Here is a 14,297-nt window from a genome sequence, read left to right as displayed (position 1 = left end):
CACACATGCACGCCAACACACACACACACACACACACGTTGTCGCAGATGGGCAAAGGTAAAGCTGTAGCCCTCCCAACCTGAGAAAATGATTGTCAAGCATGCACACAGCATACAATTTTAGTTAATTTCACAAAGTAAGAAAATTATCCATTAGCCCATGGAGATGGTTTGATTCAGAATGGCCTTGATACATTTTCAGAGGTTACAGAGAGAAGGAATAATAGCAATTCATCTGGAAAAGAATTTAAAAAGAAAAACACAATAAAAGATTACATTTTTTTTACCAAAAGAAAACCCTGTTTAAGGTCCGGTTGTGTGTGCTTTTTAAACTAAATAATTGATCACATGGCCACGCTAGAATACAAAATAGAGAAAAGTAAAATCAACAATAACAATGAAGTAGTGCTATGGTTTTATACATAATATACACAAGTTAACAGTGATCTCTAGACTTTATTATCCATAGACTTGTCTTATGAGCAAAAGGCGCTAGGTCACAGTGGGTTTCACATTAGTTAACACTTTAGAATACTAATGCTAGTTATACTCGTTGACCACTAGGGGGGGGCGATACATGTGACAGGAGCTAGGGTCTCTATAGGAGGTACTATCAAAACGTATCTGAAGATACCGCCACAATGTTGCGTTCACATCCCAGCAACATGCGAAGATCTGTGCTCCTGCGGCTTCGTCAGGTCTGTGCTTGAAACCATGTCCTATTACTAGCTTAGTGTAGCACAGCTATGCTATGAGGGACTAAAAGTGGTGTGTTTGTAGCGTTTACAGAGAGAGATCGTTGTGTAGCTGGAAGCCTCCAAATCAACGAAGAAAAGTGGCAAATCAGTGAAACTAGCTGCCAGTTGTCAACGCTTCATAAGCTCTGAGAGATAAAAACATGTTTGTACATGTGAATAAACTAACAGGTCCATTTAGTAGCTATCTTAGCCAGTCTTAAGAGAGTGCTTGTTGAAGGAATGCTGGGGGCTGTAGGCAGTAGGGAGCACGGCATGATGGGTTGTGTAGGCGCAGGTAGTAAGAGGTGTTTTCAGGCGAGTGTAGGTACTGTAAATCCTGATCTCTCTCTCGCTCTCTCTCTCTCTCTGGTTGCCATGCTACAGCGGCCCTTTGAACTGGTTCCCAGAGAGGTGCTGTCTGATGGACAGCTTTGATCCTGCTGCATCACCCAGCTTTCTCCACACCACCTGCAAACAGAAGCAGAAAGAGGGAAGTTGAGAGGGGAAGAGGGAAGAGAGGGAGCCATACAGAAAGAGACAGGCAGACACAGAGGCAGAGACTGAAAGAGTAAGGCTAGGCAGAGGAAAAAAAGACAAAAAAAAAACTTTCTTCTTCAAGAGTGAAAACTTCAAATGCTCACAGTTTGACTTTGAGCTGCAAAGACTGCACACACACACACACACATACACACACACACGTACGTTATAGTCGAGTTATCTCTGAATCTCTGTCCTCTGTCACTGCGAGGCTGCTCTCTGGTGCTGAGATCTCTGTGCCAGTGAGTGAGACGGGGCCCCCGGGGGACCCCAGTGATATTACAGAGGTGCTATTGTAGTGCTCCCCAGATTCCTGGCCTGTCACATACCTCTGCAGGGCACAGATAGCCCAGCTCTCGTTTTTCTCTCTAATCAGCGGACCTTTTATCCCACGGCAGGCCTTTCAGCACCAACAGAGAAAGATGGAGGGAGATGAGGGGGAGGACGGAGGAGAGGAAGAATGGAGGGGTGAGGCTGAGGCGCACCGGGCGCGGTGGGGGGGGGTGCTCTTTTCCCTGCCGCTCCAGTTTAATTGCTCTGACAGCTCAACTACGAGCCTCTACTTAGGGCTTCCAGTTTAGAGTTGGCTCTGGAGCGGGGAGGAGGGAGTGGGAGGGGCGGGATACACAGAGAGACAGATAGAGAGAAAGATAGAGAGAAAGATGGCAAGAGGGCGCACTGTGCCCAGGACACTGCTGCAAGTGTCATTCCAAACCAAATGAGTCTAAATGAGGCTTCCTCATTAGTGAAAGCAGCTCGCAAACTGACCTGATTTGCACTCAGAAAAAGAGAACAAAAAAAAACTGACGACAGACAGAACAAACAGGAGCATTATGGGAATAAGGTTCCTTTGTTAACAGCAATGGTAAGCAAACAGTACAGGAAGTCTAACACGTTTTACTGATCCCACCCCATGCTCTCTTTACTTCCTTTGAGGCCTGCACTTATTATGCAATAGATGGATGTGACAGCAATCGTTTTCGCTGACCTCAATATTGCCTGTTGTGTTTACATGTATGTTTGTTTACATGAGGAGGTCACCAACATGATGCCAGAATAAACAGCAGGGTTTTTTCTACCATTATAAGACTTGCACAACAAAGTGAAAGGACATCCTGAAGGAAAGACGTCTCCTTTTACTCTTCCACTATAGATATGTGCTCAAGCTCAAACGTGACTTTATACATTGCATTATTGTGCCATTATAGTATTATCATTATATCAGTGGCATGAAATGGTCTTAAAATGACAATAATATTGTTTATCTCATTTATTTGTTGGACAATATGTCGTGACAGGCCTACTTCCTCCTAGGAAATAAGATTGCATGCATTTATGCGATACAGACAGTGGAAAGCAGCATGCTCAGAGATACAAGGAGAACTGTCGGGGAGTAGGGCAAGTGTCGCACTTACGTTGCACATCTCTCGCACAATGGCCTTCTCTTTCTCACTGAGATCGTCCTCGTAGTCCTCAGGAAGCTGCTTGTCCAAGTTCTCGTGGACCTCCAGCACCTGATGGGAGACCCAGCAATGAGTGTGTGTATTTGTTTGAAGTGACCTGTTAAAAGTCATTTCACTAAAGATGGACACATAGTCAATGAGTCTAAGTGCTATTTTAGTAATGTTATAAGGGAGCAAAGACAAAACTTCACAAGTGTGTCTGTTCCAAACCTTTTTTTCTAAAAAGCTTTCTCAGTTTACGCACAAATTGAATTTTTGGAACAGAAAGAGCTCATTTAGGCCTTTCTGCCAATACATATGTATTCATTTTTTATAGTATCAATTTTGCACTTAACCACCAGATATTCAAGCATTTTAAGCCTGGTTCCCGACCTCTGAATCTGGAACCAGTTTCAGAGGTCTGAACCAAATCTCAGATTTGCTCAGTGATTCATATTGTGTAACAGCTGTTTTCCCCCGAGTAGAGAAACTGTAGGCAGAATTAAGAATAGAGATGTTATCCTCCCACATAGTTACATTCATTAAAAATAGCAAAAAAGAGTTCATTTTATCAGTTTGAACACTGTACCCCCAATCTGATCAAGAGATCAGTTTACATAGACAAAACAACAGGTTGAATGAATGAAGTGAAACAAACTGACAATTCAGTCTGATTCTCAGAATAAAGCATTTTCTGACAGGTGAAAAGTATCTCTCCTAAAATCTTGAATATATTCAGTTTGAGGGTCTAACAGCAGTGTAGTGGAGTTTACTGTTGCAGAGCAGGGTCCGCAGCAAAAGGTGGGCCAGAAGACAGTTCCAAACCAAGATATGGTGAAAGAATTTGCAAAACTGGATTTCAACCCGCATGACGAGGATAAAAAAAAGCAGCAGTTTTCCCACCACAATTTTCCTAAAATCTAGTTTGCTAAGTGAATATAGTACCTTCATGGCGTGCACCACAGCCTCAGGCTTCTGGACGCAGGACAGGTAGCCTGTGGCAGGAGAGGACTCACTGGTCGGGAGACGGCCAGTACCCTGGGGGGAGAAGAGGAAGAGGGATATAGTTTTTTTTTTTTAAAGGTTTTGTGTCATTTCTTCCACAGTAGAAGAGCAAAGATGTGAGAGAAGGGGTGACATGCAACAACAGTTTAAGAGTCAGGTATAAACCCACAACAACTGGAGGATATTATCATCTGGTTCTGATTCAACAGGAGAGATTTCTTGTACTGTAGCACTGAAAATGCCATCCCTTTCATCTCAACTCAAATCACCTCTCCTCCCCTTGTGTTTTTCTTCCCTTTTCACCACGTATTCAACTTCCAGCCAGGTCTGCTACCTGCACACTGTGATTTAACTTGGTGTGATGGGAGCAGCCAGCCAGGAAGAGGACCAGGGGGTTGCTTGACTCATCCTACCCCCCGGTTAGTTCCAGACAGTAGCTCTCTGTTAGAGGGGCCACAGAGATCTCTGGGACACACAATGGCACCATTCACTGTAACCTGGCATCAGGGCCCTCTGCATTAGACACAGCTCCGTGGCTCTGTTAGCCCGGGTTCAGTTCTCCGCTCACTAGTGATGCGTTTGTCAGCTCCCTCCGCGCCCACTGGCCCCATTTGGGTGCCAGAATGAGCCCACACAATCTAATAGCACAGAGATAAAATAATCATCCCACTGCAGCAAGAGAGATGTTTTGTGGAAACTGCCCAACAGTGTATTCATATCGAATCAACCACATCATCCTGCAGGCACCTCAAACCACAAGAATAGGTATCAGCTGTCCGTATTGAATGCACAGCGGTGATTTCATGACATCTATTTATTTCTCAGACCTGAAAGCTCATCAATATGCCTACTGTCCGAGGGAAAAAAGCAACATACGCAGCGGTTTTGCCTTTTTTCTATGTAAAAGTTTATGTTAAAAAAGTCCAATGTGCGCTAATAGCACAGAGCTGGGAGTCGCCTGCCATAAGACATTTCATTCATGAGCTTTGATTAAAAGAAAATCATAGACAAAATGAAAAGGTTAATATGAATTTGGTTGTTTCTTGTATTAAAAAGGTTGTTGTTTTGCATTAAATGTATGCTACTACATTTCAGTGGCCCTGTGCCCCTGCAGCAAGGACTCAGCCTTGTTACATGGGGCACCAGCTCTACCAGGTGAGCTTTCAGGGCATCCTGACAGTTGCTAGTTACTTTGCAGATTCAGGTTTACATACAAAATGTGTCATCAGTTTGTAAAATATGATATATTGTTACATATTAAACTGCCCAAGAGTATATTATTAATAGTAGCTTCACCTCTACCAACTACAATGTGAAAATGTCCATAATTTACGTTATTAAACAATGATTAAATGCAGTTTGCTGTTAAACTTGTGCACTTTTACTTAACTTTAGATTTTGAATTCAATTGCAGTATTGCTACTCTTACTTGCTGCATGTAAACGATCTGAATACTTCCTCCACCACTGGTGCTACCTACACATTTCACTCTGTAGAAAAAAGTATTGAGGTTGGATCCGCAGCCTTGCTTGTACCTGCATTATGCAGCAACAACATAACTATGACAAAGAAATGAAGTCAATAAAATGCTCACTGTAATGGATTAAGCAAACGTCAAGTCTGCAAGCTGGTTGAAAGTTAATCTTAAAAACTCGCCAGGAGGTTTATTTTGTAGGGTAAAACATGCAAAGCCACTGGCAAGTTCCTTTAAGAAAATGAACAGAGTGACGTAAAGCATGGTAGATATTCGCTGTATGAGAACCCCCACATTCAAGAAAATTCTATGTAACAACCCTCTTGTTAAATACAAACATATTTCCCACTGAGTAAAGTGTGTTTCTTCTTGTTTACGGTCACAGCAACAAATTTAATTTTCCATACGGCTCCTCTGCAGTGGACTTTGAAGTTCACTACAAGAAAAAAAAAACATGTAAATCAGTCTCCTTGTGATGCACTCAACTGGGGGTTAAAGCTATTGTTTGAAATGTGTAAACACTTCCTGCTCACATTAAGGCCGGGTTTTTCTGTGTATTTTGATCAGGAGCCGTGCAGTAAAGGAACAGATTTGGACAGCGCAGACACGCAGCCAGCTCAGGGCAATGTTTACTGTTCATATGGATGTACATTTGGGTATGACTTGCCTGCATAAACAGGCCTGATTTAGGCAGGGGGGGGGGAGCAAACGCTGTCAGAATCAATGGTTTGTAGTTTGGGGATAGAAAATCTGAGCCGACTGTTGAGTGTTTTTGCGAGAATCAAGCAGGCTGGCCGCTTCCTTTCTCCATCCATCTTTTCTTTCCTTGCTCGTTTTCTATCTGACAATCTCACGCACACTCACTGACCTGAAACAGGGCCTGATCGAGACAAAGGGCTAAATATAAAGGATGAGCTGATAGATTAGGATGGGTACACACAACGAGGAGTCCAGTTCACTCAAGTTCTGCTGTTATGGTCTTTGGCCCCTCGTCTCTCTTCTTCTCTTTCACTCTTTCTCTCCCTCTCTAACTTCCAACAAGGGCTTTCTCTCACACGTGGATGAACTTAGGCCACATTACGGAGCAGGCAATCGATCCAGCTCAACATGACTGCATCTCCGTGGTGTTGTCACGACAACAAAGCCATCAAAAGAAGACGAAGTGAATCACAAGAAAAAGTTATTTTGGACTGATTTTCTAGTATTATATCATAAGCTTGCTGGATTCTCTGCCGGTAGACTGGCTACCTCACAGTGACCACAAGACAATGAGGAGGTCACCGGCTCTATTTGTCATTTTTTTATTTTTTTATCACTTTGGTTTTTATTTGCATTAAACAAATGAGATATAATGTCAGTTAGTGAGATAAAGAGGTGCTAGTAGGTACATTTTGTTACCTGTGGACAGAGCCAGGCTAGCTGTTTCCCCCGTTTCCAGTCTTTATGCTAAGCTAAGCTAAGCAGCTGCTGTCTGTAGTTTCATATTTACTGGAAAAACTGTAAATGCCACAGACATTATTTGACATTTTGCTTTGAAAAAGTAATTTTAAATCTTCCTAGCTTATTTATCTCTATTGACAATATTCCACATGAACTGACACTCAATATATACGGGACATATATTAGCAAGCTAACGTTAGTTCTGTCAGTTAGCTAGTTCTGTGAGCTAAGCAAAGGTAAAACCTGGCAGTTAATGTGTGTAAACATATAGTAACAACTAATGTCTACGTAAGAACTAGTTTGCGTTGTGCAACCTGATTGAATTCAGTGATACGTGAAACTCCTCTTAGTGAGCTTTTGTGTTATGAACAGGGCTAACGCAACCGACAGACTGTAACCAATGTCACACAGACCCACTTCTTACTTTCCAGTGTCAGTCGGAATGACAATAAATGTCATGTCGGCAGGGAGCCAAAATTCACACCTCAAGTCAATATCATGACCTTGTTTCATGTGAACTGACACCGTGAAATTAAATGCAAGGAGACAACCATCAAGATAATTTGCAGTTTATCCTTCCTCCTGCGGGGAGCAACCTCTCGCAGAGGTCAAGGCTCGCGGACATTATTGAACGGCACGAAGCTCCACGAGGAGGCATTTCTGACTGAATGCAGTCAACCTGTGATTAAAACACAATATTGATTTTTACAGTGGGAAGGTTTAAGTGCTCTGGTTAGTGGAATAGCCCCGCTCTGACCTTCCTTAAGCAGTCAGAAAACAATTACCCAGCCTCTCCTCCCCAGACACTGGCAGGGTCAGGGGTGGCGGTGGATTGTGGAGGATTATTACTTTCATAGTGGGATTCAGTTCAAACAGGCTCCAGGGAGGAGGACGGGAGAGGGTACGGGAGGAAGAGGAAGGGAAGGCTGACTCCTTAATTTTCAATCCTTGCCTCTCTGTCTTTGTATCGCTTCTTCCTCTTTTCTTTTTTCCAGTCTGTCTCGTCCTCCTCATGCCCTAACTCCCTCCTTTCACTCTTTGCCCCCCCCCTCCCTTTCTCTTTCTTCCTGCGTGTGTTTCACTTCCTGTCATGTGTAATAGGGAGTGAGGTTGCCTGTGGAGGTATAATTGGAGAGTTAACAGTAAAGTGGATTAGAGCTGCCTTGACTGTGGAGACACTGGTACACTCTTGCATACAATTAAGTGTGTGTAATGAAGCCTTGTCTCTATACGTAACCACGTTTGTATAAGCAGTGTCATAGTGTTGATCTTTGACTTTGACAAACATAGAGGAATACCCACTCATTTCTAAGCACTTAACGAGCCAATGCCAGTTTTTGTATGTGTGTACCCTTCTTGTGTGGGTCTGTGTATGTGTGAGTGTTGGCCTCTTGGGTACTGACCATGTGCATGGCGTCCTGGCGCTGGGGCAGTGAGGACAGCTGGGACTCTGAGTGGTAGAGGGTCATTCCCTTCCTCAGGGCACGAAGGTCACCTGGGTTACACTGCTGAGCAGAAACGGGCGCAAAACAAACACACAAACACAAAAAAGCAGAGATATAAGGCTTCAGTGTTAAATGAAAATGCATTGGGCATTGCTTTACTGCATGCCAATGAATCCAAAATAAGATAATGCACATAGGATCTTTCCTATGTCATGTGATTTTTAAGCTCTCAGTAATGTTTCACTTTCAAAATGTATTTCTTCCATCATTACTGTGACTCAAAATCGATGTATTTGCTTCTGTTAGTGTTTATACAGTTACTTCCCATACAGACATTATTCACCATCACAACTACTTTATCTTACAGTAAACAAAAAATTAACATGTGACTATACTGATGTACATTCTGTCTTGTTACTTATTGAGCGACATATCGGACAATACACATCAACTAATATTAATATTGCCAGTTTATCACTTAACTGTACATTTGAGAAGATATTTTACAGTTTACAAAAAACTTTTATTATCTTTTATCCAAAATCACAGTAACTATAACTATGTACAGTAAACTATGAAAGGCAGATTAAAAAATATATAATTATAAATTAATATATTACACAGAAATCATTATAATAAAGTTGAACTGACAAAAATGCTAGGTAAAAATGTTCTTTAAAAAAATAATTTCCGATTAATTGCAATAATTGTTTGAATTATCCAATATTGATTCTTAAAATCCTGAGATCGATCTTTGCATTTTTGCCCTTTCTAAGTAAGCATGTATACATCTGTGCTGATTGTTAAGTGTAGGCAGTCGTCACTCATTGGTTCAGTTAGGAGTGCGTGATGTGTAAAAAGTCTACATTGTGGAAATGGAGTTATTGCAGCATAAGATAAGATAAGATAAGATAAAAGATACTTCCTTTATCTTCTAGGTCCCACAATTGGGAAATTTCCAATGTTGCAGCAGCGAAGCTGTATAGAGAAAAGAAACACGTATACACAGTAAGAGTAGGAAAAAAAAAAGAATGCACAGACAGGTTGTTTTAAGTTAAATAGTAGCTGCCATGAATCAGTTTCTTTCAGTTTCGGTTCCCTGTCTGTTAAAGTGATAATTAAAGTGGATGTGCTATACTTAGTTGAAGCATCTGGTACTGACAGTCCAAGCGTAGCTGTATGGGTTTGCATTCATTTCTTTAAATTTATAATATAATGATGCAAGTATTGCAGGTCTTTTATTATTCTTAGGTCTAAAAAATATAAAAAATACAGATGTGCCATCTAATCCTACAAAATACACAATAATACCAATATATATTTGATAAACTGCCATCATCAGATAATACATGATATATATATTGGTCAGACTCAACTGTGTACATTAAGATCCTCAGTGATGGTTCATTCGGGAGGTTCTGTCCCATTCCTACACTTGCACCTGCACTCTCATCATCACACTGACGCCATTGCTTTAAGCAGTTCATTTGTGTAACAGATTTTTATTTGTTCGGGCTTGCTACATAATTGGCAGTGTGCTGGGCTGTATCACGTTGTGTCATTATCAAGAGCCATTACGCAGGGACAGAGTTCCTAAGATTTGTCCTCATTAGCAGCCAAAGAGTCACTGTTCCTGGGGGCGGTAAACCACTACTTCTCTCTGTAGGCAGGAACACGGCAACACCACTGTTCCTTATGACATTTCTCATGTCACGCACTAGTGTTCCCTCTGCGCGAGGCGCGGCGTGTGAACACACATGATGCCTGGGAGCACTCGGGCAATAAATAGCCCAATGAGCTGTGGGTGTGCGTCTATGAATGCATGGACAATGTGCTATGTTGTCTGCCTCTGTATTATCTCTGTCTCTCTCTCCTCACCCACCACCACAACACAACACCACACACACACACACACACACAGGTGCACAGTCACATACACAGTTTGCACATTCACAAAGCTACAATCAGCATTCCCCTTTGTCTTCTTTGTCCTTTGATATTTCCCTTTCTCCTCTTCTCTTCTCTTGCAGCTTACTATCCTGCTAGTGTTCCTCTAACCTTTCACAATCCTTCCCATGGTACTTTTCTATCCTTTGGGTTCCATATTCATGGCCTCAATTCCATTTGCTATCATCTCTGTGTCATTTCTCCAGGCTTTGTGTCTGTCAGCAAGCTATGCCTTAAATGTCATATCTGGAGGAGTGACATAAACACAATGAACATCTACATCATCTACAGAATATTCCTTTTATGGCAAATCTAGTTTTTTAAAGCAAAACACCTCTCCAACTTTTTATTCCCTTCCTCAGTTGACCTTGACCACTGAGACCAACAAAGCTATTTGTTTGCAAGACAGCCGGGGACAGTTGACCCTCTGCCGCCTTCCTGGCTAAAACCTGGGCCCCTCCGTCTATCCATCCATCACGATGTTCTTGGCGCTGACAGGGAGAAGCAGTGGACGTCACGCATCATTTCCTGTTTGAGTTATGAGGGGCAGGGGTGATGTCACAATGACAGAAGGGTAGAGAGGAATGCAGCGTGCTCCTTGAGTGCCGTAATTTTGTGAAACACAGAAAAGGATCAGTTTAATCTAAGTAACCTGTGTTACTATTATTATATAATGGTCAAGGTCCAGTGTGTAACATTTAGGATGATCTATTGGCATAAATGGAATATAGTTTTAATAAGTGAGTTAAAATAAGAATTATTATGTTTTTGATACGTTAGAATGGACCATTTTTATCTTCAGTGGGAGCGGGTCCTCTTCTATGGAGTCCGCCATGTTGAAGCCCCATGTTTCTACAGTAGCCCAGAACGGACAAACCAAACACTGGCTGTAGATAGGGCTGGCAATGTAGTTTCTCTTAAACCCTTGGAAGGCGAGCTGTATTAAGTTGGTTAAAGTCTGTGTCTTTTATATGGATCACAAACTGGTGGGGTAAGGATGCAAATTTTCTGCACGGGGCTGCAGCTTTAACCTCAGTGTTTCATGTGGCCATCAAGAACATATTTAAAAAGCCTCTTACAGGGTTTTTGTTTTCCAACAAGTCAGCTGGAAACATTAAAAAGTCAGCCAGAGACAGCAATTTCAGCTAACTCATAGACAAAATGTTACTGTAGCTTGAGAGACCTGTTTTTGCCTACCTCTGTCTCAAATCAAGGACCTGTTGTTTTAAAAAATACTATAACATTTTTAGTTCTGATTCTAAACCGCAATACGTGATATGTGAGAACAGAAAGCATGACTGGCAAAGCAACGGTAACCATGTTCCAATCCATCCTCTATTAGCCGATTTGATTTATCACTCAATAAACCAGTCATATTGTTAACCTCCTTCATCATTCAAGTGCACTGGACCCTAGTGAAGTCCACTCTCACAAAATGAGTTCAATTAGTCTGCAGATAAGGGATGGAGTGTCATCTGAATCTGTCATATAAATCATTAAATTCTCAGAGTCACACTGAACACTCACATGTTAATGATGAAGTGGAAGTGAGCATGTAGGGAAAGCCTCACACTTCACTGAGTTAACAGAGATAAGTAACGGTTGAAAGACATGGGAGATCCGAGTGGGAGAAAAAGTTAAAGAGCAAATCGTGTACATGCTTGTGGCTGGGCTTGTCAGAGTATGAGCGTGGGTGTGCACATGAACACACACCTGTTTTTCGCATTGTATTCACACCTGTGCCGTGTAGGCTCTTGTAATATTCACCATGGGACCTTGTTGTTAACTCCCTCCATTCTCCCTTTAGTACAGTAAAATCCTTCAGCCGAGCTGGTTTGGAGGGTCAACATTCCTGCGATAAGAGGCTATTGTTTCCTTCGGGCTCAACACAAGTTTCACTGGGCCAGTTTCGTAACACAGGAAGTTAGGCAATGTCCATTGAGGCAACTAATCCATTGTAACAATTCCACCTGCTAGTATTCTGCCACATCAGTAAGTAGGTTGTTGCACAAGAGTCAAATTAAATAGTAAACTCCAGCTGTTTTTTCCATTAGTTGCTGGATTACACTTAAAATTTAATGGAAAGTTTATTCATGACACAGCCATTTAGATTGTATTTTTGAACTCCAGACAGACATTCCTTCATTTTTTAGTCACACACTAGTTGTCATGCATTATAGATACCTGGATCTACCTGTGCTGCCCCTGCACCTTAAATTATTCAGCCCCCCAGACGTCCCGACGAGCCAGAACAAGCGTGTGTCATTTATGCACCAAAGCACAATGTAGCATTCAGTCACCTAGGGTACCTTGTACCAAACACTGACTGCACTGTGCAAAACAGCTCCATGGGCAGAGAAAGGCTTTCTTGCCAAGATAGGCCACGTACAAGCAGGGCCACCTGTGCTCATTCATTAGCATAGCATGCTAGCAGCGCATTAAACAGGGGCTGGACACAGAAGCAACACCTCTACAAAGTAATGCCATCCAATTCCTTTAGGCTTACAACACCGACTGTGTCACAAGGGTGATTCAGTTCTATGGTAATGTTTGCGGATGTAAGGGACTGTACTTTGATGGACAAAATATTTGTTACACTAAGTACCTGAATATGGTCTTGAACATGACATTTTGAGAAATACAATCATTCACTTGACAAGTTAGAAAAGAAGATTAATGCCACTCCCATGTCTGTATGATTAATGTCAGGCTACAGCAAGCAATCCTTTAGCTTAGCTTAGCTTATCTTATTTCTTATATCTTGTTTGTTTAATCCATACAAAAAAGTCTTGTGGGGGTTTTCTTGATGTCTTGGAGTCTTGCCTTCACCATGAGATTGCCAGGCAAGGCTACAGCACAACGTGTCATTTATACACTTCAGTTTTTGTATGCATTAAACAAACAAGATATTAAGTATTAATTTGAGATTTTGAGTGCTTCAGAGGTAGACTTTTGTTACCTTTGGACAGAGCCAGCTGCTTCCTCCAGCTGTCAGTGTTTATGCTAAGCTAAGCTAGCCAGCTGCCGTCTGCAGCTACAAATTTGGTGCACAGAACCGGGAGTGGTATAAATCTCTTTATATAACACTCGGCAAGAAAGCGAAAAAGCGCATTTCCCAAAATGCCAAACTATTCCTGAACCATTACCATGGGGTTGAATCAGCACCTGTGTGAAAATGTCAACATAAACTCAACATTAGACCATTCAACATTACTGCAACTGAGTGCACTGCATTGTACATGTGTTGCTTTTATTGTGTCCACCCTGTGCACATGAGAAAGCAACAAGCTCAAAGCTGTGAAAGGTCCCATCACCAAACAGATAAAAGAGTGAAAAGGCAAAAGAGGCTCAACCACCTGACCAGCAGAGGAGCCAACAGACAGTGACATTTCAGAGAGTTACCTTTTTCGTCTGTATCTGTGATAAACTATACCGGCTATAAGCCTAGGGAGAGAAAAACATAATAGTGTAATGGTTCATTGTAAGATTATTGTCCTTTGGGAGCCATTATCAACAGCAATGGTAGCAACTGTATTCTTCCTGGGCTCCACATAAGAAGATAATGTAAAAAACAAAAAGCTTTTATAGAGGAGTATTCTGATTAATAGCAACCCCACTGTCTTATATACTGCAGCATTCGATTAACAAAGATTATTCTAATACTACTGTAGGCTCTATCGCTACAAAAACATGATCATCCCAACTATAAAATCTAAAGAAAAGAAAGAGAAAAAAAATAACACACATCATCACTTCAAATGTGAACAAGAACTATTTAAGAAGCAGGGTCATATTATATGTCTTGAGTGCTGTGAGACAATATGTAGCACCTAATTGTAGCAGTTAAGGGCTAATTATGAGGATCATTTAGGTTTTGTATCAGTGATTCCAGCCTACACTCTGCCTACATATGCATCTGCTGGGAGATAATTGGAGAAAGAGAAATCACTTAAAAAAAAAAAGAATAAAGGCTTCAAATCAAAAAAGCTGTGAAATTCCAACTCCAACTGGCTGCAGCCTGACTTGCATTCAAATGAACTGAATCGCATCATAAAACAAGAACAAATGACATATAAAATACTACGATGCATGAATATTTACTAATAATGAGCCGTAACTTTTGATCCCCTGACATTACCAATTTACATGTTTCAGTTATAAAATCTTACCACGCGTCCAACGTCTGTGGTCGTGCGTGTGTAACACACACCTACGCAGACTGACATGTGAACTCCTCGTGAACCGGACCAGAAATCCCCCCCCCCCCCCAC

The 14,297-nt window shown here is 41.7% G+C and overlaps 1 protein-coding gene across 1 annotated transcript in view; it reads right to left on the bottom strand.

The window, feature by feature from the left end:
• Nucleotides 1-6: 6 nt before the first annotated feature.
• LOC118340949 (coiled-coil domain-containing protein 85C-B-like) overlaps nucleotides 7-14,297 on the bottom strand; it is a 16,731-nt gene continuing 2,440 nt past the window's right edge. Inside the window, exons 4-8 of the mRNA XM_035679115.1 lie at nucleotides 13,429-13,470; nucleotides 8,038-8,142; nucleotides 3,661-3,753; nucleotides 2,689-2,787; nucleotides 7-1,204 (exon numbers count right to left, since the gene is read on the bottom strand). Coding sequence (XP_035535008.1) covers nucleotides 1,115-1,204; nucleotides 2,689-2,787; nucleotides 3,661-3,753; nucleotides 8,038-8,142; nucleotides 13,429-13,470 — 429 coding nt within the window. The 3' untranslated portion in view covers nucleotides 7-1,114. The remainder of the gene's footprint in view (nucleotides 1,205-2,688; nucleotides 2,788-3,660; nucleotides 3,754-8,037; nucleotides 8,143-13,428; nucleotides 13,471-14,297) is intronic.

Source organism: Morone saxatilis, unplaced genomic scaffold, assembly GCF_004916995.1.
Source record: "Morone saxatilis isolate NCDOM2014 unplaced genomic scaffold, NCSU_SB_2.0 Contig7, whole genome shotgun sequence".
NCBI lineage: Eukaryota > Metazoa > Chordata > Actinopteri > Moronidae > Morone > Morone saxatilis.
This window is presented reverse-complemented; position numbering and strand designations above follow the sequence as displayed.